The 21,917-nt window shown below is 52.3% G+C and overlaps 3 protein-coding genes across 12 annotated transcripts; 2 read left to right on the top strand and 1 right to left on the bottom strand.

Moving 5' to 3' along the window:
• Positions 1-38: 38 nt before the first annotated feature.
• ACOT8 (acyl-CoA thioesterase 8) lies at positions 39-8,048 on the top strand. 3 transcript variants are annotated; one of them, XM_080684390.1, is made up of 6 exons: positions 39-264; positions 1,518-1,654; positions 3,475-3,700; positions 5,532-5,689; positions 6,219-6,344; positions 7,797-8,048. In XM_080684390.1, exons 1-6 carry the CDS (start codon positions 146-148, stop codon positions 7,913-7,915), a joined length of 885 nt encoding a protein of 294 aa, XP_080540516.1. In that variant the 5' UTR covers positions 39-145; the 3' UTR covers positions 7,916-8,048. The 3 variants fall into 3 exon arrangements, with proteins under 3 accessions (XP_080540516.1, XP_080540515.1, XP_080540514.1); XM_080684389.1 differs by having other exon boundaries at positions 6,150-6,344; XM_080684388.1 differs by lacking the exon at positions 7,797-8,048 and having other exon boundaries at positions 6,150-7,065.
• Positions 7,009-14,003, bottom strand: SNX21 (sorting nexin family member 21). Of its 7 annotated transcripts, none has more exons than XM_080684384.1 (4): positions 13,873-13,973; positions 13,358-13,625; positions 12,702-12,864; positions 7,009-9,144 (listed from the first exon to the last, which is right to left on the bottom strand). In XM_080684384.1, exon 4 carries the CDS (start codon positions 9,124-9,126, stop codon positions 8,470-8,472), a length of 657 nt encoding a protein of 218 aa, XP_080540510.1. In that variant the 5' UTR covers positions 9,127-9,144; positions 12,702-12,864; positions 13,358-13,625; positions 13,873-13,973; the 3' UTR covers positions 7,009-8,469. The 7 variants fall into 7 exon arrangements, with proteins under 7 accessions (XP_080540510.1, XP_080540507.1, XP_080540513.1 ...); XM_080684381.1 differs by having other exon boundaries at positions 8,042-9,144; positions 12,712-12,869; positions 13,873-14,003; XM_080684385.1 differs by lacking the exon at positions 13,873-13,973 and having other exon boundaries at positions 8,043-9,144; positions 12,719-12,864; positions 13,358-13,472.
• On the top strand, positions 13,618-21,678 carry TNNC2 (troponin C2, fast skeletal type; the record flags this gene model as incomplete). 2 transcript variants are annotated; one of them, XM_080684393.1, is made up of 6 exons in its annotated part: positions 13,618-13,860; positions 19,166-19,217; positions 19,349-19,492; positions 19,592-19,706; positions 19,858-19,994; positions 20,266-20,443. In XM_080684393.1, the coding sequence occupies 6 exons, from the start codon at positions 13,618-13,620 to the stop codon at positions 20,295-20,297; spliced, it is 723 nt and encodes a 240-aa protein (XP_080540519.1). In that variant the 3' UTR covers positions 20,298-20,443. The 2 variants fall into 2 exon arrangements, with proteins under 2 accessions (XP_080540519.1, XP_080540520.1); XM_080684394.1 differs by lacking the exon at positions 13,618-13,860 and adding an exon at positions 17,500-17,686 and having other exon boundaries at positions 20,266-21,678.
• Positions 21,679-21,917: the final 239 nt, after the last annotated feature.

The raw sequence follows: 21,917 nt of genomic DNA, 5'->3' as shown, positions 1-21,917 counted from the left end.
CCAATCATAATTTGCATCCCTTATTTTTCAGGGCTTGCAGACTTCCGGTTACTAGAGCAATCTGCGGAAATCTGCGGGAGTCTGCGAGCTGGGTGCAGGTGTCCGCGCGTCGGGTTCAGCGCAGAGGCTCCGGCAAGAGATCCACATGTCGTCCCTGCAGGCCCCGGAGGATGGGCAAGGCGGTGGCGACCCCCCCGGGGACCTTCGCAGCGTCCTGGTCACCAGCGTGCTCAACCTCGAGCCGCTGGACGAAGATCTCTTCAGGTAGCCTGCCGCATCTGGCCCGCACCCCGCATTGGGACAGATGCTCCCGATCTCGACTGCCACCACCCTGTAGCCTTCTGCTCATGGTCTCCTGGAAGAAGATGGGCTCTGTGTGGGATGCAGGCTCTGTCGCCGTTGGGAGAGAACTTGTTCCTGACAGCTGTCCTCGCTGCCTGGGCTTACTCCCTCTCCACGCCGGGTTTGCGCAGCCCCTCCCCTAGGAGGCCCTGGCCGTCAGGGCAAATAAAGTGGTGACCTGAGATATCCTTCTCAGCAGCTTCCCATGGCTTCTCTAAAAAGGGCTGCGATTAGTCCAAGGGCTAATCAGGTTTAAAACGTACCCTCAGCTCTTTGCATATTCACTGTCCTTTCCCTCTTACATACCCCATCCCCACCACCACTTGAGGTGTGATAGCTCCATACTCATCCTAAGGCCTGAGCTATTTTCCTTCCCCACACTCCTTAAGTTCTTGACTGCAGCTGGGGATTTTACAGTTTGAGCCTCCAAGGCTCCTACTGGCTTATTGGGAGCTAACCTCTCTTGCCCCTACTTAAGAAACCACAAATAACTTCCTGGGGACTATTTACAATGCACTATATAAAAATGCCTAACTGGTTTGGGCCTTGGAAAGCCAGAGACCCAAATCCTTTAGCCTCCATAAGGTTCATGCACTGGGCAAGCCCTTTTCACCTCTGGGCCCCTAGTTTTCTCACCTGCACACTGGAGGGATTACACTTGAAGTCTGAGGGCCCTTTGAGCTCTAAACCTAGTTCTTGGGTTGTCAAAGTTGAGGGGTATAAGTGGCAGGCCTTGATGCAGTCCACCCTAGCTCTTGGGGCTCATCGTAGTCCCAAGGCCTTCAGAGGCTTCTGCCTTACCCTGGTATGGGCAGTGAAGAAATACTAGACTTGGGGTCAAAAGACCCAGCTACTACTAAGGATTAGCGATGTTTACCTGGGATACCTTGCTAAAGTCACCTTCCCTCTCTGATCCCTATTCTCTACTAAAATATGGGGGTTGGTTCCTTATCTTAAAGTCCACAAAAGGGTTAGGCAATCTCCAAGGCCTTGACAATGTATGCTGTCATGTAGAATGATGTAAGAAATTTGGGGAAAGGGTCCAAGGCTTTTACCATATTCTCAAAAGGATCCAAACTCCAATAAAGTTATGAGATCTGCACTAGAAGCTCAATGATTGTCACTGGATTTGGCCCAACCTTGAAGTCTTTCCTGCTTTCTCTTTCTCCCCATAGAGGAAGGCATTACTGGATACCCACAACCAAGCGGCTGTTTGGGGGTCAGATCATGGGGCAGGCCCTGGTGGCTGCAGCCAAGTCTGTGAGTGAAGACATTCAAGTGCATTCCCTGCACTGCTATTTCGTCCGGGCAGGTAAGCACCCCTCCCTGCCCCCAACCCAGCCCTGGAGGCCCAGCAGCCACTTCTTCCTGGCCTTTCCGGGGCTGACTTAGGAGGGAGAGCAGGACTGGGAGGAGACAGTGGGGGAGGGAGTTAGTTGATCTCCACCCACAGGGAAGCCTGGAGAGGAACAAGGCCTGGGTGGAGCCAAGAAGAGTCTTAGACCTCACAACTGCTTGTTATCTGGCCCCAAAAGACACAAGACTGGCTTAACTACTCCCCGTGGGTCTTTTGTTCATTGTTTACACACCTGTAGCTAAGTACTATGCTGGAATCCTCAGAGCAGTGGGGTAACCTCTGCTAGGAGTGTGGAGGTAGGCACCTTGCCTTGGAGAAGAAAGAGCACCAGCCTGGGAATCCAGAGACAATGGGTCTAGTTTCAGTACTAATTCGCCATCATGCCACCTTGAGCGAGGTTACCCCCTCCCTGATGCTTGGTTTGCTCATTGCATCAGAAAAATGGATGAGGGCGGGACCAAGTGTGTTCTCCAGATGATCTCTACAGCTGCTTGCAGCTTAAAGGAGCAAGAAAGTAATCTTTTACAACCCAGGCTCTCCTTTGAGAAACAAAAATCTCACTTGCTATCCCTCCCTTTCCCTCACTCCTAAGGCAGGTGTCCCCAATTTTAAGAGTCACACTGTTTTCTGCATAGTCCCATCAGCTGAGAAGAATGTATGGAACTTAACAATATGTGATTCATATTAAGAAAACAATAGTGGGGTTTCTCCCTTCCTTTTATAAATATAAAATACTAGAGGCCCATTGCACGAAGATTTGTGCAATAGGCCTTCCTTCTCCTGGCTGTCAGCACCAGTTTTCCTCTGGCACCAGGGACCCAGGCCTTCGCTCTGGCTGCAGTGGAGAAGCCAAGCCTTGAGGCTAGGCTTCTTCGCTTGGCCGCAAAGGAAAAGCCAAGCCTTGAGGCTTGGCTTCTTGGCTCTGGCCGCAGTGGAGAAGCCAAGTCTAGAGGCTTCTCTGCTCCGGCCGCAGTGGAGAAGCCAAGCCTCTTCAGTGTTCTTTAGTCTTCACTCTGTGCCTGCATATGCAAATTAACCCACCATCTTTGTTGGGTTAGTTTGCATACAGACTCCTGATTGGCTGGTGGGTGTCGTGGAGGTATGGTCAATTTGCATATTTCTGTTTTATTAGTGTAGATAGTAATATATATAATTTTTTCATATTACATCCCCATTCCTCTCACTTTTATCCTTTTATTGCTGGACCCTCCCTGAAAGTGATTGCTATAAAGTATTTGAATACTTACCCTGCATTCTTACCTTTAAGCCAATTGGGAGCAAAAGTGTCCTCTATTTCTTCAATTTGGTTGCAAACTCCAAAGTGCTAGGCTTTTGATATTGTAATCCTTACTGTGTGCCAGATATTATTCTAACCACTTTACAATTATGACCTCATTCTCATAAAAATCCTGAGAGGTATGAATACCATGATGATCCTCATTTTATAGATGGGTAAACTGCTCAGAGAGGTTAAGTGTCTTTGCCAAGGTCACACAGCTAATTAGCTAGGATTTGAATGTAGGGTATCTGGCAATGTCTCTTCTGTTCTGTGCTGTTGAGAAAGAAGAGTTCCACCTGTACTGGGAGCATCCTTATGACAGGGTCTGGTGTTCTCTCTGTATCTGCAGTACATGGGCCTTAGCAGGCCTCAATCAGTAGCTACCAAGCAGAAAAGGAATGGAGAACGAGTAGCAGAGGTGCCTCTCCAGCCATGGTGATGATGACAGGGCCTGTGGGGCTCACTCAGGTTTACCATGTCCCTGTGCCCCCTGCAGGGGACCCGAAGGTGCCAGTTTTGTACCAGGTAGAGCGGACGCGAACAGGGGCAAGCTTCTCAGTGCGATCAGTGAAGGCTGTGCAGCATGGCAGGCCCATCTTCATCTGCCAGGCCTCCTTCCAGCAGGCCCAGCCCAGCCCCCTACAGCACCAGTTCTCCATGCCCACTGTGCCCCCACCGGAAGAGCTGCCTGACTATGAGACCCTCATTGACCAGTGCTTAAGGTGAGAGACCGGGAGGCTCAGGACAGTGTTCAGATTTCAGGTGCTTCCTGTTCCTGGGTTATGGAATCCTTTAGTGCGTCTTGACTATTTAAATATATGGACTAGAAAAGATGATATAGGAATGTATTGTGTATAGTAAGGGTAAGAATCCTTTTGTGATAGGTTAGTTTCAGTTGTGTGTGGGGTCAGGATGTAAAATGCAGGCTTAGGATTCAGCCAATTCAGGTACAGTAGTTTTACTGGTTGTTAAAATATTGAACTACTTCTTTAACTACTTGGCAAATACTCACCTCCCTAGTCCCTGAGTGACTCCCCCTTCAAGGTCACATGATCAGGCAGCCTGCCCTAGGAGGCAATGCCTGGCAGGGTGAGGGTTCCTACTGCCTTTGCCTTAGTGTGTGTTAAATACTTTAAATGTCACCTGGTAAAATATGTTTCTTACTTAGATCACAGTTGATAAAGATGGGAAAATGCCAGGGCAAGAGAGAGAGCTCTGGCCTCTGACACAGGACAGACACATGGCTTTTGGCCAAGGCTGTGCTCTGTTAGTGCCCATTTGGTCTGTGACTTTGCCCAACTCCCCAGCCTCTCAGAGCCCTGCTTCTTCATCTGAAAAATGTATGTTTCTGCCCGGCCTACTTCACAGCTATATGAGGGAGAGTGCCTCTGTCTTGTGCTGGCTGGGGAGGCAGCAGGGTGTGATGGGGCAGATGTTTGAACCTGGGAAAGGTCTAGGTTCAAATCTAGACTGTCTCTGCTAGCTGTGTGGGTTTGGGCACGTTGCTTTCCCACTCTGAGCCTGTGCCCTCAGTTATAAAATAAGCCACTTAAGTGTTCAGTAAATTGTAGTTATAAAGTTGACTGGCAGGATTAAGCTTGGAGCCTGGTTTACGGTCAGAGCTTAAAAATGTTTGCTGTAATGTTCTTAAAGGTCCCTATATCTAGAGCTGTGTTGTCTAGTAAGAAAGCCACTAGCTACATAGGATTAAATTAATTAACATGAGGTAGAATTAATAGTTCTGTTCCTCACTATTAACCACACTAACCACATTGCAAGCACTCAGTAGCCATATGTGGCTAGTGGCCACCACCGTGGACAGTGCAGATACAGAACGTTCCATCATCCCTGAAGGTTCTGTGGACAGTGCTTGAGAGGATAGAGCTGAAAATGGAAATCCTGGTGCGCGCTAGGGTGGCTGCTACTGTGGTGAAGGGGCTTCCCTGGAAATGGCTCTTTTCCCCATGGACACAGTGTTCCCGATTGCTTAGGGTTAGATAACTCAGTCCCAGTTGGGCAGCCTGGTTCCCGAGTGTTTGGAATATGTGAAGTGGTTAAGAGTGTGAACCGAGTCATGCTGCCTGGGTCCAAAGCCTGTCTTTATTTCCTGAGCAAGCAACTTGGACTCTGCTTACTTCATGTATCATTGGGGGGTGACAACTGCAGCTGTCTCACACATGCTTGTTGTGAGGAATGGGTTAATGTGGGTGAAATGCTTATAATGGTGCATATTGGGGGTGCGCCTCATGACTACATGCATGATCTTGTCTTCTCCACAATGTTTATTATCAGGTAGGTTACTGTCATTATCCACATTTTGCAGATGGGAAAATAGGCTCAGAGAGATTACTAACTTGCATAAGGCCACATAGCTCATAAGAGGCAAAGAATGGCTTCAAATACTTGACGCTCCCGCCTGCCAGAGGAGAGGGAGACTTTCAGGCTAAGTGTGGACTCCCTCTGGAGGAAGGAGGGGAGTCAGAATAAACAGTTCCGAAGACAGGCTTCCCCTCTCTTTGGGTCTCCTCAAGTCCCTCAACCCTTTACTTTCAGGGACCCTAACCTCCAAGAGAAGTACCGAGTGGGCCTGAACCGGATTGCTGCCCAGGATGTGCCCATTGAGATCAAGCTAGTAAACCCATCCAGCCTGAGCCAGTTGCAGAACATGGAGCCCAAACAGATGTTCTGGGTGCGAGCCAAGGGCTATATTGGTAAGAGGACCTCCTGGACTGGAAGAGAACACTCTCCAGGGGTCTAGGCCTGCATAGTATTTGCTCTGTGTGGCCTTGGGCATGTTACTTCCCCTCTCTGGGCCTATTTCCTCATCCCCATGATGGGGACTTGGTTCATCTTCTGATCGGGGCCCTACTAGGCCTTTGCCTGGGGAGAATGCAATCCTAATGTACGCCCTTTCTGGGGAAGGCAGGCACTTTGCTGAGATTCTTCTCCAGGTACACTGCTAATCTTAAGGTGCCTGTATGGGAGATTTGGGGAGTGAGGGCTCCATCCCTGCCTCCTTCTCCCCCATCACACACACCTTGGGCCAGGTGCCCTCGTGCAGTGAACAGCCTGCATATCTGTGCACGGCAGCCCCTGTCTTCTCCACCTCCCTGTAGGTCCTGAGCTATAAAGGCCAGGAGCCCAGGCTGATGGGGCTGGGACCTATTGCAGGGGAGGGCGACATCAAGATGCACTGCTGCGTGGCTGCCTATATCTCGGACTTTGCCTTCCTGAGCACAGCATTGCTGCCCCACCGGTGTAAGCATAAGGTGCACTTCATGGTCTCCTTGGACCACTCCATGTGGTTCCACGCCCCCTTCCGAGCTGACCACTGGATGCTCTATGAGTGCGAGAGCCCCTGGGCTGGTGAGTGTGGGGCCACATGGGACAAGGGCACTGGCCTTGGGGTGGCAGGGAGCCTGCTTTCTTGGGTCATGCTGTTCCCCACCCACATTCTATGGGGCACTGCACAGGCTACTTTCTCTCCTGCCCCCTAGGCTTTGGCATCCTTATCTTCAAAATAACAGGGTGAGGCTGGAGGACGGGACACATGATCAGCTCTTAATTTCTGTAACATGCTGGGAATATAATCCACTCTATCTCAGAGACCCCAGTTCTAGTCCCAGAAACACTTCAGATTCTCTGTATGATCTTAGACAAGTCCTATCTCCTCCCTGAGCCTCAGTTTCCCCATTTAAATAAACAGAGTTGTGTTAGTGGAGTAGTAGCCAAACCTGGTGGCCACTTCAGGGAGCTTTTTAAAAACCGATTTTCAGATTCTAAGATTCTGACTCCAGTTCTTGGAAGAGGTCCAGGAAACTATATTTTTAAGAAGCTCCCTAAGTGATTCTGCCAATTAACCTGGTTGGCTCTGGGCACTCAACATTTTCTAAAGGCCCCTCTGCTGGGACACTCCTCATCAGAGACATAGAGAATCCCAGGCTCATTCATCAATGTCTGCTGTCAGAGCCCTGGATTCCTTTCCAAGGAAGTACTTTCCAAATGAAAATTGCTTTGTAAAACAGGGACAAAACTTAAGGGGTTCTTTATACTCAGGGAAGGGGGGCTCTTAAGTACCAATAGCATCAAAAAATAAACAAAACAAACAAACCAACAAACAAAAAGTACCAATAGCATCACAGTACAGGTTCAACAACCTTAAAGTTAGGATACTTGGTTTTGGCCTGATTCTTAAGGCCAAGTTCCTGAGCCTCTCTGAATTTTTAGCTCATCATCCAGAAAAGGGGACGAACCCTGCTTTGCTTGGCTGTTGTGAGGACTAAGTGAGCTGTACTACATGGAAGGGACCCGGCAGCTCCCTTCATAAACACCAGCTCAGGCCCGAGGCTGACAAGGGAGAGGAAATCTGCAGGTGGGGAGGCAGGGGTGGCCAGACTTCATGGCCCCAGGTCCTCTCCCCTGAGCGCCTTTGTCCCCTCGGGGTTGGGGGTGTTTTTCATATAATACCAGCCTGGTGGGACTGGTTTGATTTATTATAAAGGGAACTGATGGGTTTCCTAACACAAGTGGCCAGAGGTCCGGTAGATCTGCTTAGCCAAGCTACTGAGGGAGACTGTTCTCAGAACTCCCCCTCTGTGATTGTTGAGGAAGCCCGAGAACATGTAAAGTGCTTTTAAACTGTTTTGTGGGGTTCCCATGGATACCCCCTGATGACTGAACACATTAGGCTCATAAAGGGGCACAACGCGCAATGTGCCCTTGTATGGGGCAGCCCAACCTGGACTGCACCCTTCTTAAGAAGCCCACTTGGCTGTGCTAAAGGAGAGAGAAGGCTGTTCTTATCCTTCTCACCCACAGGTGGCTCCCGGGGGCTGGTCCGTGGGCAGCTGTGGCGTCAGGACGGGGTGCTGGCTATATCCTGTGCCCAGGAGGGCGTGATCCGAGTGAAGCCCCAGGTCACAGAGAGCAAGCTGTAGCCAGAGGTACCAGCTTGGCCTGGGGCTTCAAGGATCTCCCTCCCTTCTCCCCCCACTCCTGAGGCGAGGCAGGAATTACAGTTGAGGGCTGGGCTTTTCCCCTCATATCCAATAAAGAGACTGCTACCACTGGACCTGCTGGCCTTTAATTCCCTGGGCCAGAACTGCAACCCTTCCTCCAGCCATCAACTCCAAGAGTCCCTGGCCCTTACTTGGGCTCCTTCACTGGCTTGGAGGCCCAAGGAATAGGGAACACTGACCCTGGCCTGGGGCACAGCCCCCAGCTGTGCATATGCCGAAGAGAGTGCATCAGACTTCCTCCCTGCACCATCCCAGATCCCAGGCATCCCCAGCCAAAGCTTTTCCTGAGCCCAGCCCAACAGAAGAGCCACGTTTCCTCGGTCTGCTACAAATTCTTTGTGTTACTCCTAGGGGTTCCCAGCACCCCCTAGAGGCTCCCAGCTGCTGTTCAGGTCCTCATCCCTCATCGGCCCCCCACCTCTTCCATCCTGGGGCAGCACCTCTCCCCAGAGTGACCTTAAGTCTAGGCAAGATTAATCCAGTACCTCCTTGATGAGCAATTCTTTGAGACTGGGGGGTGGCGTGGGGGTCAGGCCTGCCTCCTGCAGAACCTGGAGCCGTGCCTCTGATTGGCGTTTGTCCAAGCCCAGGCGCCAGGAGAGCCGGACATGGGCCTCCAGAAAGGGCGCCAACAAAGGATGGGGGCTCTTGTCCCCCAGCAGCTGAAGGGCCCTCTCACAGCAAGCCCGGGCCTCCCCAGGGTCCTCCAGCTCCTGGTGGCACACAGCCAGCCCAGCCAGGGTCAGCAGAGGGCGATCTGGGCTGGAGAGGGTGCCCAGCTGGGCCTGAAGCTGCCAGGCATTGGCCCAGAGCGCCAGAGCCTCACGGTAGAGGCCAGTGCAGGTGAGGCTCTGTGCCCTCCGCAGCTCCGGCAGTACGAAGAAGTCCTGTAGGTCTGGGGCATGGCGCAGCTCGGGGACTGCCTGCAGGTGGCTCAAAAACTGCTCGAAGGCCCGGCTGCGGCGGGCAATGGTCTCTGCAGTGAAATTCCGGCGCAGGCGCTTACGGGGGAAGGAGATGGCAGCCATGGGGCCCCGGAACTGCCGCTGCAGGTTTCGGTGCAACCGCTCAAAGTCTGAGTAACGGCGAGAGATGTGGGCTGGCTGGTGATCTGGTGGCCCTGGCCCCATCACGGCGAGGGTGTAGAGCTGCAGGGAGGGTGGGGGTCAGGGCAGGTGCAAATTGTCCAGGGGCCCCTTGCTTCCCCATACCTACACTTCAGCTCTATTGCCCCACCTCTTCCCTTTACCCCTAAGACTGGGCCCAGGAAGGTGAGAGCTGCTGGGGCAGCAGCCAGGGAGCCCAGTCCGTCTTACCTGAGGCTCGTCTGAAATGACCCAGGCCCAAGGCAGCACGGGGAGAGAAAGACAAAGATGAACTTCAGTGCCTTGAGCTGCTGCCTTTTTGCCCCTTCCAGAAAGTACTCCCTTCCCATTAGGGCAGTTAGCTCTTCTGACAGCCCCTCTGGAAAACCAGGGGTTCGTGGAAACCCAGGCCAATCTCAGGCCTCTGATCCAACATTTAGGAGCTTTTTTCTACTCTAACACAGAGCTCCCACATCCCTAGCCAGGTTATTCCAACCCAGACCTGGAAGACAAGTCTTCAGACACCCCAGGAATGACCACGTGGAAAGTACACTGGGCTCAGACTCACGTTCCCCCAGGTCAGCTACTCCTCACTGTGACATCAGCCAAGGTAGTCCCCCTCCAGTCAGCTTCCTTCTCTAGTGAATGACATGTTGGCCCAGGTCAGTGTTTACTCGGGTGTGGAGCGTGGACAAATGTTGGTCCTGAGATTTTTAGGAGGTATGTGCTAGAGTAAATAACACTGAACCTGAGGCAGGAGGTGATTCCCCCTAGTCTTCTTTGACTCTTTCTGACTGCAAATTGAGAGCACTTTGACATGTCTCAGCTCCATTTTTAGAAAAGAATCAGGAAATGGATCTTGGGTCAGGGCCTTCAGGCAACAGCATCCAGGCAGGGTTTAATGACTTTTTCACTGCTTTTATTTTTACAGACATCTTCTCTTTATGGCAAGAGAGTCTTTCCACATACATTACGCTATAAAGTTGTCTTTTAAATTTACTTAAGAAAAAGGTTTATTCGGTTTGGCTCAGTGGATAAAGTGTCAGCCTGTGGACTGAAGGGTCCCAGGTTCGATTCCGGTCAAGGGCATGTACCTTGGTTGCGGGCACATCCCCAGTAGGGGGTGTGCAGGAGGCAGCTGATCGATGTTTCTCTCATCAATGTTTCTAACTCTCTATCCCTCTCCCTTCCTCTCTGTAAAAAATCAATAAAATATATTTTAAAAAAGAAAAAAAAAAAAGAAAAAGGTTTATTTAAAGAAAAATGTTAAACAGAGAATGGTACAAGCATTCAGATGGGACAAGAATTGTGAAGGTGGTACTGGAATCGAAGTTCGGGGGAAAAACACTGAAAGAGATCACCATGAGACTTCCCCCAGGTCTGAGAACCCAAACATGGATTAAACTATAAGAATGCTAAGCCAGCAGGTTTAAAAAGGGGATTAGCGAACCTTAGATGTTAAAGAACCTTCGATGTTAAAGGCATACTAACAACAAACCCAGATGTTTTTTTTGAATTTGTTCTGTGAAACTACTAGTATTATAGCCACTTCTAGTCAATTAGGTTTGCCTGTTCTATCCTTTTCTCAAAGATTCACAGTGTACTTTAATATTAAGGATTAAAAAGTCAAACAGTAAAACTTTATTTTACTCTTCAACTCTGCATTCCCAAAACATACTGACTGCAAAATCTTTCTTTTAAGGAATAGTTATTAACATTCCAGGAAACTTATTTTCTTTTTTTGTTAAGTACCTGAAGATACTTTGCCATTGATTTTCAGAGATAGTGGAAGGGTGGGGGAGAGGCAGAGAGATAGAAACCAGGGCCAGGAATGTGGAGCCTGCAACTGAAGTACATGCCCTTGCCTGGAATGGAACCTGGGACCCTTCAGTCTGCTCTATCCACTGAGCCAAACCGGCTAGGGAAGGAAACCTATTTTTGTAGAACACATTTCAGTAAGAACTGGTCTATAATGATCCCTTATGTTACTTTGGCTTTGATTTTTATTTTTTGACACCAAACCATTTTATATCCATTATCTCATCTGTGTCGCGCATGGACCTATGAACCAGGAGGTCACAGTTTGATTACTGGGTGAGGCACATGCCCAAGTTTCGGGCTCGATCCCTGGTTGAGAATGTGTAGGAGGCAGCTGATCAATGATTCTCATCATTGATGTTTCTGTCTCTCCCTCTCCCTTACTCTCTGAAATCAATAAAAATATCTTTAAAAAAATAAAACACACACAAAAAAATCCCCTAAGTCAACACAGCTGGAAAATGGCCCAGCTGGGATTTAAAACCAGGCTGACCTAATTCCAAAGCCTGTGCTCTAACCCCCCAGGAGAAGTTCAATCAGAATTTAGGGTCCCCTCTGGACAAAGGAGGTGATTTGTTTCCCCAGACACTGGCCAGGGCATACTTGGCCATCCTGCTCTCTCTTGTCATTCTCCTCCCAGAGTCACCCCCATACTTCCTTGTTTCGCAGCTGCTCCTTGATAATTGATCTTTGGGGTCCCCTTCCTATGCATGATGCCTGGCCAGGACTTTTGCCACTTAAGACTTGATTATCAATCCCTGCTCAAATTGAAGCAGTCACCCGATGGGTGTGGCCCTTGTTTACCAATAGCAGCAGAGAGGGGTGGAGAGGTCCAGATGTGGGACAGGGCTCCAGCCCCCTTCCTGCTGAGTCAGAAATGGAGGAGGGTGGTGAAGAGGAGGGAAGTGAGAGGAAGGGAGCTGCTGCCGCCAGGACCAGCCAGGTCAGACTGGGTTTCAGGCTGGCTGGGAGAAGACCTGGCAGACCTCACTTTCTATGTCAGTTTCTCCTTTCCACAGAAAAGAAAACAGGCATTCTCAGGTTCTCCCCCACATTGCTCTTTACTGAACCCCCCTAAATGGAGCCCTTACAACAAGATTATTCTATACAGGATGGCTGCTCGAGAACTGATTCACCTGGGTTGTAAGGAGGCCACAACAGGCCCTAGACTAGATGCTAGGCATTTTCAATCCAAAGCTAAGTAATAATAAGGGAGCTAATTTATTTTATTATACATTTTCTTTGAGCACTTCATAATGCCAGGCACAGTGTTAAGGGCTTTCTGTGCACTGTCCCATTTAATTCCTGTGACAATTCTCTGCATTATTCCCATTACTCAGATGAGGAAAAGGTCATCAAGGTTACACAGCTCATCCAAGGTCAAACAACTGGGATTTAAATCAAGTTCTGCATCCAAAACCCTTTAAAAAAAACAAACACTAACCAATGCCACTTGGGTCTCAAACCTGATTTCAGATAATACTCTTTCCTGTGTACTGCATCTTGCTACATTTTGCAAAACCTTGGGGGGTGTGAGTAGGGGCACACACAACAGTTCTCTTATTTTCAAAACCAGGAGAGGAGACAGGCCCACAATCCTTTTTTACTCAGTCTCAAAGAAGCTGTCATTTGCCTGAGGACTTGCTCAAGTTAAATCCCCATTCTGCCCTCAGTTTCTCCATCTGTAAAATGGGGGCAGCCGTGTACAACTACACAGCCAGCTCGTCCTCACCAAGGAAGTTGGAATTTTCCCTACTTTGTGTTAGATACACTTGTAGACTCACAACCAGGGGTTCCTGGACCCGCACTCACCACGTACTTGGAAGGGGGGTCCTTGACCACGTTGGCACTGGTCACCTCGAAGAGCAGCCGCTGGGGCACCAGGGTATTCCGGGACTTCTTCCAGAAATCCTGCAATTGCCGTGCCAGGAGCTGACTGCTCCGCTGCCCGTCAGGTGAGGGGTTCTGTTCTGCATGAGTACATGACCAGTCATATCAATAGGCCTGGGGCCAGGGTCGACATACACCATGTGCCATGACCTCACTCCTCCCTACAGGTGACAACAGCTTTATCCCCATTTGTCATACATGGAAATTGAGGGTCTGAGAAGCTGGATGCCAAACACCGTGCTTGGCAGACAGTAGGCGCTAAATAAATATCTCCACCCCCAAAACATCCCTAGCGCATTAATTACCATTTCTATCCCAGACTGCATCGAATGCCCCAACAACCTTGAGATGGGCTGATTTCCCCCATTTGACACAGAGAGGGGAACTTGGCTCAGAGAGGTGTTGTGACTCTCGAGGTCACACAGCCAAGTGGTGGGTGGGACACTTAAAGAAGTGCCGACATTTCGGAGTTTAGGCAGGATCAACTCAGAGCCCCCACGTTCTCGGAGCCGCTGAGGTGGAGGCCCAATGGAGCTCCGGGGTTCCCGCCGCCGTCCTCCGCACTCGCCTGCGTCCTCTCCCGACGCCCGGTCCCCGAGGGGCAGCGGGTTGGGGCCGGCCACCTCGTCGTCCTCATCGTCCCCGTCCTCCTCGTCCTCCGCGCTGGTGAAGCTCAGGGTGCCGCTGAGGCGGGAGGACAGGCCCTCGGCGTCGTCGTCCTCCAGCTCCGAGCTCTCCGGGAACTGCTCGGCCTCAGGGCCGGTCGCCGCCTCCGCGGGGCCCTCGCTGGCCAGGGCGTGCCGCAGCCGGAGCAGGAGCCGCGAGGCCATGGCACCCTGCGGGGGACGCCGGACCCAGGTCCCAGGCGGGCGGGAGTCAGGCCAGCCCCCGCGGAGGGGCGGGGGCGGGGCCCGGGTCCGGGAGGAGGACACCGCGCAGCAACCGCCCCAGCCCGTCGGAGTCCTGGGAGCCCTAAGACTCAGCTCCTGCCGTCCTCCCCGCACCCGCGCCGCCAGGGGCCGCGCCCTTCCCGGGGGGCACCGGGACCTTCCCCCGTCTCTCTCGCCACTGGTGCGTCTCTACCTTCTGAGCCCCGCGGTGCACTCAGGGGCGCGCCGCTCCCCAGGGTCCGGGGGCCGCCTTGGGCGCCTCACTGAGCCGGCGGGATTCCGCGGGGCCCAGCCGCTCCGGGCTCCGCCCCGCCGCTTCCTGCCACCGCCCCGCCCCGCCCCCGGCCCCGCCAGCCTGCCGGCCCGGAGCCGCCGGGAATCCCGAGCCCTGCGCTCCGGGAAGACTTGGAATCCTGGGTAGGCCCGAGTGAGCCCCAGTCCGCGGGGCTCACCCCCTCCTGGGTCCTCCCACCCTTCGCGGAGACCCAGGTCGGTCTCTCTAGCCCCCAGTTTCCAACCAGCACTCTTACTCTCCAAAGTCATTTGACGGTGGGGAGCCCATCTATCCTGTGAGGTAACTGAGGCCAAGAGCAGACTCGTGATCTGGATTGGCATCTGACCTTGCTGAGCCTGGGTTTTCTCGTACATGAAACAGGAACAATGAATACTAGTGCTGATTTTGCAGCTCTTGTAAGGACCCTACCTAGTCCAGTGCCTGGCACAGAGCAGGGACTTCGAAATGATCAGTTACATGATTATCGTTTCGGCGTCGTTCACAGACTTTTACAATCTCAGGTGAGCCTCACACATAGAAAGGAGGCAAACGGGGAAACAGACCCAAAGACTGTTGCCCAGCCACACAGCTTGCCAAGAGGTTTGAGTGCGGGGCTCTGCAGTGCAGGTCTCCCAAGTTCCGAATCCTGTTCTTTCCCCATGAAGCAGGCAGGGTAATGCCAGCAATTCCGCTGGAGGGCTGTTTTATCTTTTATCCAGAGGGCAGCAGCAGGTCGAGAAGAATTTATTGTCGCTTCCTGTCAGAAGGCCCAGATGTCAATCCCTAACAGGGCCTATAAGGGCAGATATTGCTAGTTATACAATGGAGCAAATAAAGCCAGGCAGTAGTCCCTATCCATTTTGAATGGCACGGGAGAGCGAGTCCGGGGAAACAGATTTGAGTGGAAAACACACTCCCTGCCCTCCCTACATGCAGAAGGGGCAGGGCTCTCATTTCTTGAGGTTCCATGGTGTCATACATCCTGTTCTAGGCACATTACATGAGGTCACATCTCACCTCACAACGTCTTGGGGAGGGGGTTGTTTGTTACTGGACAATACTGTTTCATTGTCAAGATGAAGACGAGGTTGTGGCTCAGTGGTTGAGCTTTAACCTATGAACCAGGAGGTCACGGTTTGATTCCCGGTCAGAGCACATGCCCGGGTTGCGGGTTCCATCCCCGTGTGGGGCATGCAGGAGGCCAGCCAATCAATGATTCTGTCTCATCATTAATGTTTCTATCTCCCTCTCCCTTCATCTCTGAAATCAATGAAAAAAAATATTTTTTTAAAAAAGATGAAGAAACTAAGGCAAATTACTTTCCCAAAGTCCACAGCTAGAAAACAGAGGAGCTGAGATTTAAGGCCAAGTCTGTGCAACAGTAGATTTCATTCAGCTTACCAGCAGGGTGCTGGGGCAAAAAAGCACACAGTTCATTCATTCACTCATTCAACACTCATGCATTTGCCAAATGTTGGCTCAATCTTAACTTGTACTTTGGCATATGCCTCCTAAGTCTGGATACAAAGCAAAAACCATGGGCTGATGGAAGGTCACTAGCACCTTCATTTCCCAGATGGGTAGTCTAAGGCTCAGTGAATGGAAGGGGCTTACCCTGGGTCATACAAACAGGGCCAGAACAAGGAGATCTCCAGATGTCCTGTATTCTCCACTATTCTTAGACTCTGTATGAATGTCTTCCTACAGTCTCTGAGAGAAGGTCATCAAATTCCTGCTTGCATATATTCAGTAACAGGAAGCTCATTACCTCCTGAGGTTGCCCGCCCTGTTATTGTTCAACCATGACTCTTAAGAACTTCCTCCTTATATTGAACCAGATGCTATTCAGTTCAATTATCCTTACAGAGCACAATATTTTATTGAACAAGTGCTGGGTGCTGGGAAATGCAATGGTGAACAGGACACCGTCTCTGGTGGAACTCAGAGCAGGTTGTGATAATGTGGCCTGCTCAGTGCTATGACTGAGGAGCCCACCTTGGCCTGGGTATAGGGGAGAATTGATCCTGGAGAAAGTGATGTTAAAACTGAGAAAGATGATAGGGAAGTAGGTAGATGAAGAAAGGGAAGATGGGAAGTCCTGGAAGGAAAAAACAGCATGTGTAAAGGCCTGGAGGCTATGAAGGGTGATGCTTGGAGCTGTACTTTAGTCTGACCAGGGGTAAGTAGGACCTGGCTTGGCTGCACTGAGTTTGGACCTTCCCTATTTCCCTGAATAAATGAAAGGGCAAATTAATGAACAAATGATTGCTGAGAGTTCCGCACTCTCTGTTCCAAAGGGATCACCTGGTTCTAATGGTTGTGTCCAAATTGGAATCCCTAGTTGCTGTTGCACGTTGGCCCCCTGCCTGGCTGGGGGAGGCCTTATTTAGCCTGGCCTGGCTCCGCTGAGCTTTCCTTAGGAATGTCTATATATAGGGGAAGAGGGCAGCCCAGTTGCTACTGTCCATCTGCCTTCCTTGGTGTCCAGCCCCCTTTCACTGGCCCCAGAATCTGCACTCGGTTGTCTCACTGCTCTTTCTGTTGACTTAGCCATTCACCATGAGCATTGCCTACCCCCCAACACCCAGCCTGGACCCTGTGAATTCTCAGGCAGGGCTCCCTTGGGACTTCACCTGATCTACCCACCCCTTCACTCTCCAGGCGGCCAGCTGAGCACCTCCAGACTTCTTCACTGAGCTCTGGCAAGGGGCCACCTACCCCATCATCTACTTGGAGAAACTTCCCCTGGTCCCTTCCTCCCCAAGAGTGTGAGTCCCAAAAAATCCTTTCCCTGAAGAAGGTAAACTTGAGAGAAGAATCTGCTTTCAATGTTGATTTCTCCTCCAAGTGCACACCCTGTGTCCTGGACCCCTACAGACATTTCTCCTTCTGGATGGGTCCTCAAGGACTGTCTGTCCCAACTTCCCCTCAGTCAAGATTAATAAGAATCACCAACACGACTACAGTCCTTTATGATTTACAAAGCTCCCAATAAAGAGGGAATAATAATAGTTGCCACCTCATAGGGTGAGTGAGTACTAGATGAGATCATGTGGTTAAAATGCTTAGCACAGTCTGTGGGATGTCGGAGAGGTCCAATAACTGTGATTGTCATTTCCCCTCCTCCTGTCCTCTGCCCCTTACCATGGTTTAAAGACAGGACATTGCACTTGCCAAGTACCAATCCTATGTAACTGGCACAAGCTGGGTGATTTATACCCGGGCTCTCATATGCCACAGCCTCTCTGAGGAGGTTATGACAATCCCTATCTCACAGATAAGGAAACTGAAGTTCAGGGTGGCACTGGGTTTTGAACTTCAAGGCCTGTGCTCACCCCATTCTACATGTACCCTCACTTTTCTCTATTCTGATTGCCCTTACCCATCTTGGAGCAAGTGTATTTCTTGAAGGGAGGTCGCTAAGGCAGTGGAGCAGGACAGGTTCTCCTCACAAGAATCTAGGACGTCAAGGCCTGCCACCTGCTCTGAGGCTTCAATTTCTCTGCAAGGGCCCTTGGCTAAATTAGGTAATGGGCTAGGACACTGGAAGGAGGGGGAGCTCTCTGACCCCAGGATCTGATTGGCTAGGGCATCCAGTCCTAAGAAGCAAGGAGGTGGGAGGAGAGGGTGCCCCTACAAATCCCAGGGGCTGGAGCAGGCCAGAACATCTTTGGGTGGTGGAGTGCAGAGGAAGTGGCCTGCAGCAGAGGAGTCCCTGTGAATAGCAACCATGGTAAGGACAAGAAGGGACTTCATCCCTTTGCTTGCTGGAGTGTTTCTGGGCCTCTTTCAGGCCAGATCTGGGTGTTCTGTGGGACAGTAACTTGGACATTTGAAGATGGAACATGATGGTTCCTAAAACCCAGGAGGAAGCCTGGGAAGAACGCCTTGGCCTTCCCTCGAAAGGGCAGGGCTGGGATGTAGTAGACATTGATCCGCAAGGCTTGCCAATTCCCTGCAGAACTTCTGAGACTTCCAGCAATGTTGGTCACAGAACTGTGAGGGCTGTATGTGTCTCAGCTTGTGTCTACCTTAGCTTGGTAGAGATGGAGACCCCCAGGGCCAGAGTGAGTCACCCAGGAAATTGGTGGCTGGGACTTGCTGGAAGCCTGGCCAAGCCCTCCCATGGCCAGTGCGAGAAGAAAGGTTCCTCTAGAGATGGGAGCCCTGCAGGGCCTTGAGCCAGCTCAGGTGCAGGAGCCCAAGAACTCCAAATTGATGAGGAGGGGCAGAGACGACAGACCGGAGTTAGGGAGACCTCAGCCTCCCAGAGAGGTGTTCTGATTTGGAGCCATCACCTTCCTCTGAGATCCCCCTCCCTACTGCACTGCAAGGAGTAACTAAACGCTGGAGGCCAGCTGCTGTTGCCCTCGCCAGACTAAAATTAGCCTGCCCTCCTGGCATGGGCAAGGAGGGAAGGAGGGTGGGGGGCAAGGAGGAGGGCCAGCACCCATCGAGCTGAAGAACTTGGACGCTTCAGACCTTCCCCACCACCAGCTGCAGCCCAAAGCCCCTACCCAAATGCCTTGGCTTAGATGTCATCAGAACCCCCCCAAAGTATTATTTTCACCCCCACAAGGCCCCCATCATGTTCTGCCCCACATGAATGGCATTTACTTCTGTGACTGCATCATACGAAGGACACTTAAAATCTCCGTCTCTGCAAGTTCCCAGAGGGGAGGATTGATGTGTCTGACTCTGCTTGGTGGTCCCAGTGCCTGGTGTATGGTCTGACACTTAGTAGGTGCTGGATAACTTGGTGCTGAGTTACTTACTTGAGAACATTTATTGAGCACCTATTAAAGTACTAGGCACTATTAGGAGCTAGGGAAAATGGGAAAGTCATGCTGGAATGGTGTCCATTTTATAAAGTCCTTTCACAGCCCTGACTCCATTTCATCCTTGAAAAGCTTTTGAGAAGAGGTGAGGGGATGAGGGGACATTAAGTAACTTGCCTTAGGTTAGTGGGGGGAGGTAGGGTAGGGGGTGATGGTTGCTGATTTGACCTCCGATTGACAAGTGAGAAAGCCTTGGGCATAATCTGTTTCCTCTCTAGCTCTCCAAAACGGGTTGGGGGCTGTGGGAACAGGCAGGAAGGGTGGCGAGTTTGGAGTTGTTCTCCTGGAGGACCAAGGGGGCACGAACAGAGGTGGGGGTTGAGAAGGAGGGGGTTAAGGCAAGACTGCACCCTCTGACTCTGTGTCTCCTGCAGACGGACCAGCAGGCTGAGGCCCGGTCCTACCTCAGCGAGGAGATGATCGCTGGTGAGTGGGGTGGGCAGGCTGTCTGTCTGTCCGGGTGATGTGTGCTGGGGACGTTTGGTTCCCCCGCGGGTGGGAGGGTAGTAGATGGGAGGCTGGCTCACTTCAGCCCTCTGTCTTCCTTCCCTTCGCAGAGTTCAAGGCCGCCTTTGACATGTTTGACGCTGACGGTGGCGGGGACATCAGCGTCAAGGAGTTGGGCACGGTGATGAGGATGCTGGGCCAAACACCCACCAAAGAGGAGCTGGACGCCATCATCGAGGAGGTGGACGAGGACGGTGAGCACGGAGCCCTCTGAGGCAGGGCGCGAGGGTGCTGGGGCGAGGCGAGCACCCAGGCGTGGGGACTCAGGCTCACGCCCCGCCTGCTCCCCTCAGGCAGCGGCACCATCGACTTCGAGGAGTTCTTGGTCATGATGGTGCGCCAGATGAAAGAGGACGCGAAGGGGAAGAGCGAGGAGGAGCTGGCCGAGTGTTTCCGCATCTTTGACAGGTGCGTTGGGGGCCTGGGAGCCCAGGCGGGCGCCGAGCGGTCCTAGTCTGGCGACAGGACACCGAGGTTCTCGGGGTGAGGGTACAGGAGGGGGCGCCCAGCGTGGCGAGCGCCCGCCTGCCCTGAGCCCGCCCTGCCCCTCCGCCCCAAGGAACGCCGACGGCTACATCGACGCGGAGGAGCTGGCCGAGATCTTCAAGGCCTCTGGGGAGCACGTGACAGAGGAGGAGATCGAGTCCCTGATGAAAGACGGCGACAAGAACAACGACGGCCGCATCGACTTCGACGGTGAGGGCTGCGGGAGCGTGGGGGGCGGGGACCGAGCCACGCGGCAGCGTGGGGGGCGGGGCGCGGTGCAGCCTTGGGGCGGGGCTGGGCGGAGCCTGTCCACATTCCTCCCGCCGGCGGGTAGGGAGCCGCTGCGGGTTTCGTGCAATTCATCACTTCACGCCCAGGCACCCACCCCGCCCCACCCCCGGCGTGGCCTGACGCTGCACCCCTGGCGCAGGCTCCGCGCCCCGAGGGGACCCCTGACCGCCTGTTCCTCCTCCTCCCGCAGAGTTCCTGAAGATGATGGAGGGCGTGCAGTAAGAGGTCGGAGCTCGCCTCTGCCGAGACCGCGCGGCCCTCGGACGTAGGGGCTCTCCCCCACCCGGTGTCATTCCCCACCCGAGAGCGTGGCGCGGCCCCTTCTCGGATCCCCTTCTAGAAGGAATAAAAGTAAACGTGGCACAGCGCGTGGCCTGAGTGAGGGGAGGACCGAGGAGCGGGTGTCAGGGGCTGCCTGGCTGGGCCCTAGTGCAGGGCGCGCCACCCGAGCGCCCTCCGGCTCTGACCGCAGCAGCGGCATGCGGAAGGTCGCGGGAGCCGAGTGCAGGGCCGCGCTGGAAGTTCGCGGCCGGCCACCCGCAGCTGGCGCTGGGCGTGGGCAGCTCGGCGGACTCGCTGCCGTGGCGCAGGAGGGAGGCCGCAGAGGTTTCGATCTGAGTCAGGATGAACCGCGGTCCGCGGGTGGGGTGAAGGCGGGGCAGGAGGCTGGACTGGGGGCGGGGTGGAGTGTTGACACTCACTCCCCACTGTCCCTCCTTTCTGGGGCGCAGGCCACCGGGTTGGGAGTGGGGGAGTGGGTGTCCATCCACCCCAGACAGCATTATTCCCGCTTGACCTTTTCCACCTCGTCTGTTCTGAGCGCTTCTAGGTCTGCTGGTGATGGTAGGGGAGGGTGGGGACTCAGCCAGGAAGGAGGTTCTGACCTCATCATCTATCTCCACCCTGGATCCCTGCCTTCGCCTGGTCCCCAGCTTTCAGGCTCTTCCAGTGCGTTCAACAGAGGGCCATCAGCATGCTCTAGCTAAAATGAAATCTGGCCTGGCCACTCCCCTGTTGAAAGGACTTAAAGGCTCCCCATTGTTTCTAGAATCAAATCCACATTCCTTCCCCTCCCTCCGTCCCTTGCTTCCCACAGCTGCCTTTTCCCTCGTGGGCTCCAGCCACACTGGGCAATTTCTCATTCCTGCTATGGACAGTGGGGATGCACTTTCAAGCCTTTGGGCCTTTGCGCATGCTGTTTTCCTTCCTTGGAATGCCCTTCCTCTTCTTATAAGTCTGGCAAATTCTTCAACCCAGTTCAGATATCATCTCCAAGATACCAAGACCCAGCTCAGATACCATTCTCCCTTCCTTTGATACCTGCTCTCATTGGCTGTGAGCGAGCTTCCATAGTTCTTAGTACACAACCCAATTATAGCAGGCTCCAGGTCACACCTAATCAAGTGCAGTGGTAGCTTAGCTTTAGTCAGGTTACCTGTGTTTGGATCCTCACTGCTCGAGACAAATTAAACCACTCTGTGCTTCAGTTTCCTAACCTGTAAAATGGGGATAATGATGGTACTTACCTCACAGGGTTGTGAGAAGGAGTTAATGTGTGCAAAGTGCTGGCACATAGTTTCAACATTTAATAAATACTATTACTAATATCATTATCATCATTCTTTTTTTTTTTGAGAGGTTTTTTTTTTTGGAGCCAAACTGACGACAATTGCCAGGAAGCAAGATCTCAAATGCTCTGGCTCATCATTTTTGAAACATTGAACTCCACTGCTATTCATTGCTACAGCCCTTCCTCTCCATCTCCTTTGTGCTCTCACCTCCCATTCATGTTTCCAGTTATTATTCCATTCAGAATCAGTGCTGGGGGTTATAATCATCACG

Source organism: Plecotus auritus (genome assembly GCF_963455305.1).
Source record: "Plecotus auritus genome assembly, chromosome: 8".
NCBI lineage: Eukaryota > Metazoa > Chordata > Mammalia > Chiroptera > Vespertilionidae > Plecotus > Plecotus auritus.
This window is presented reverse-complemented; position numbering and strand designations above follow the sequence as displayed.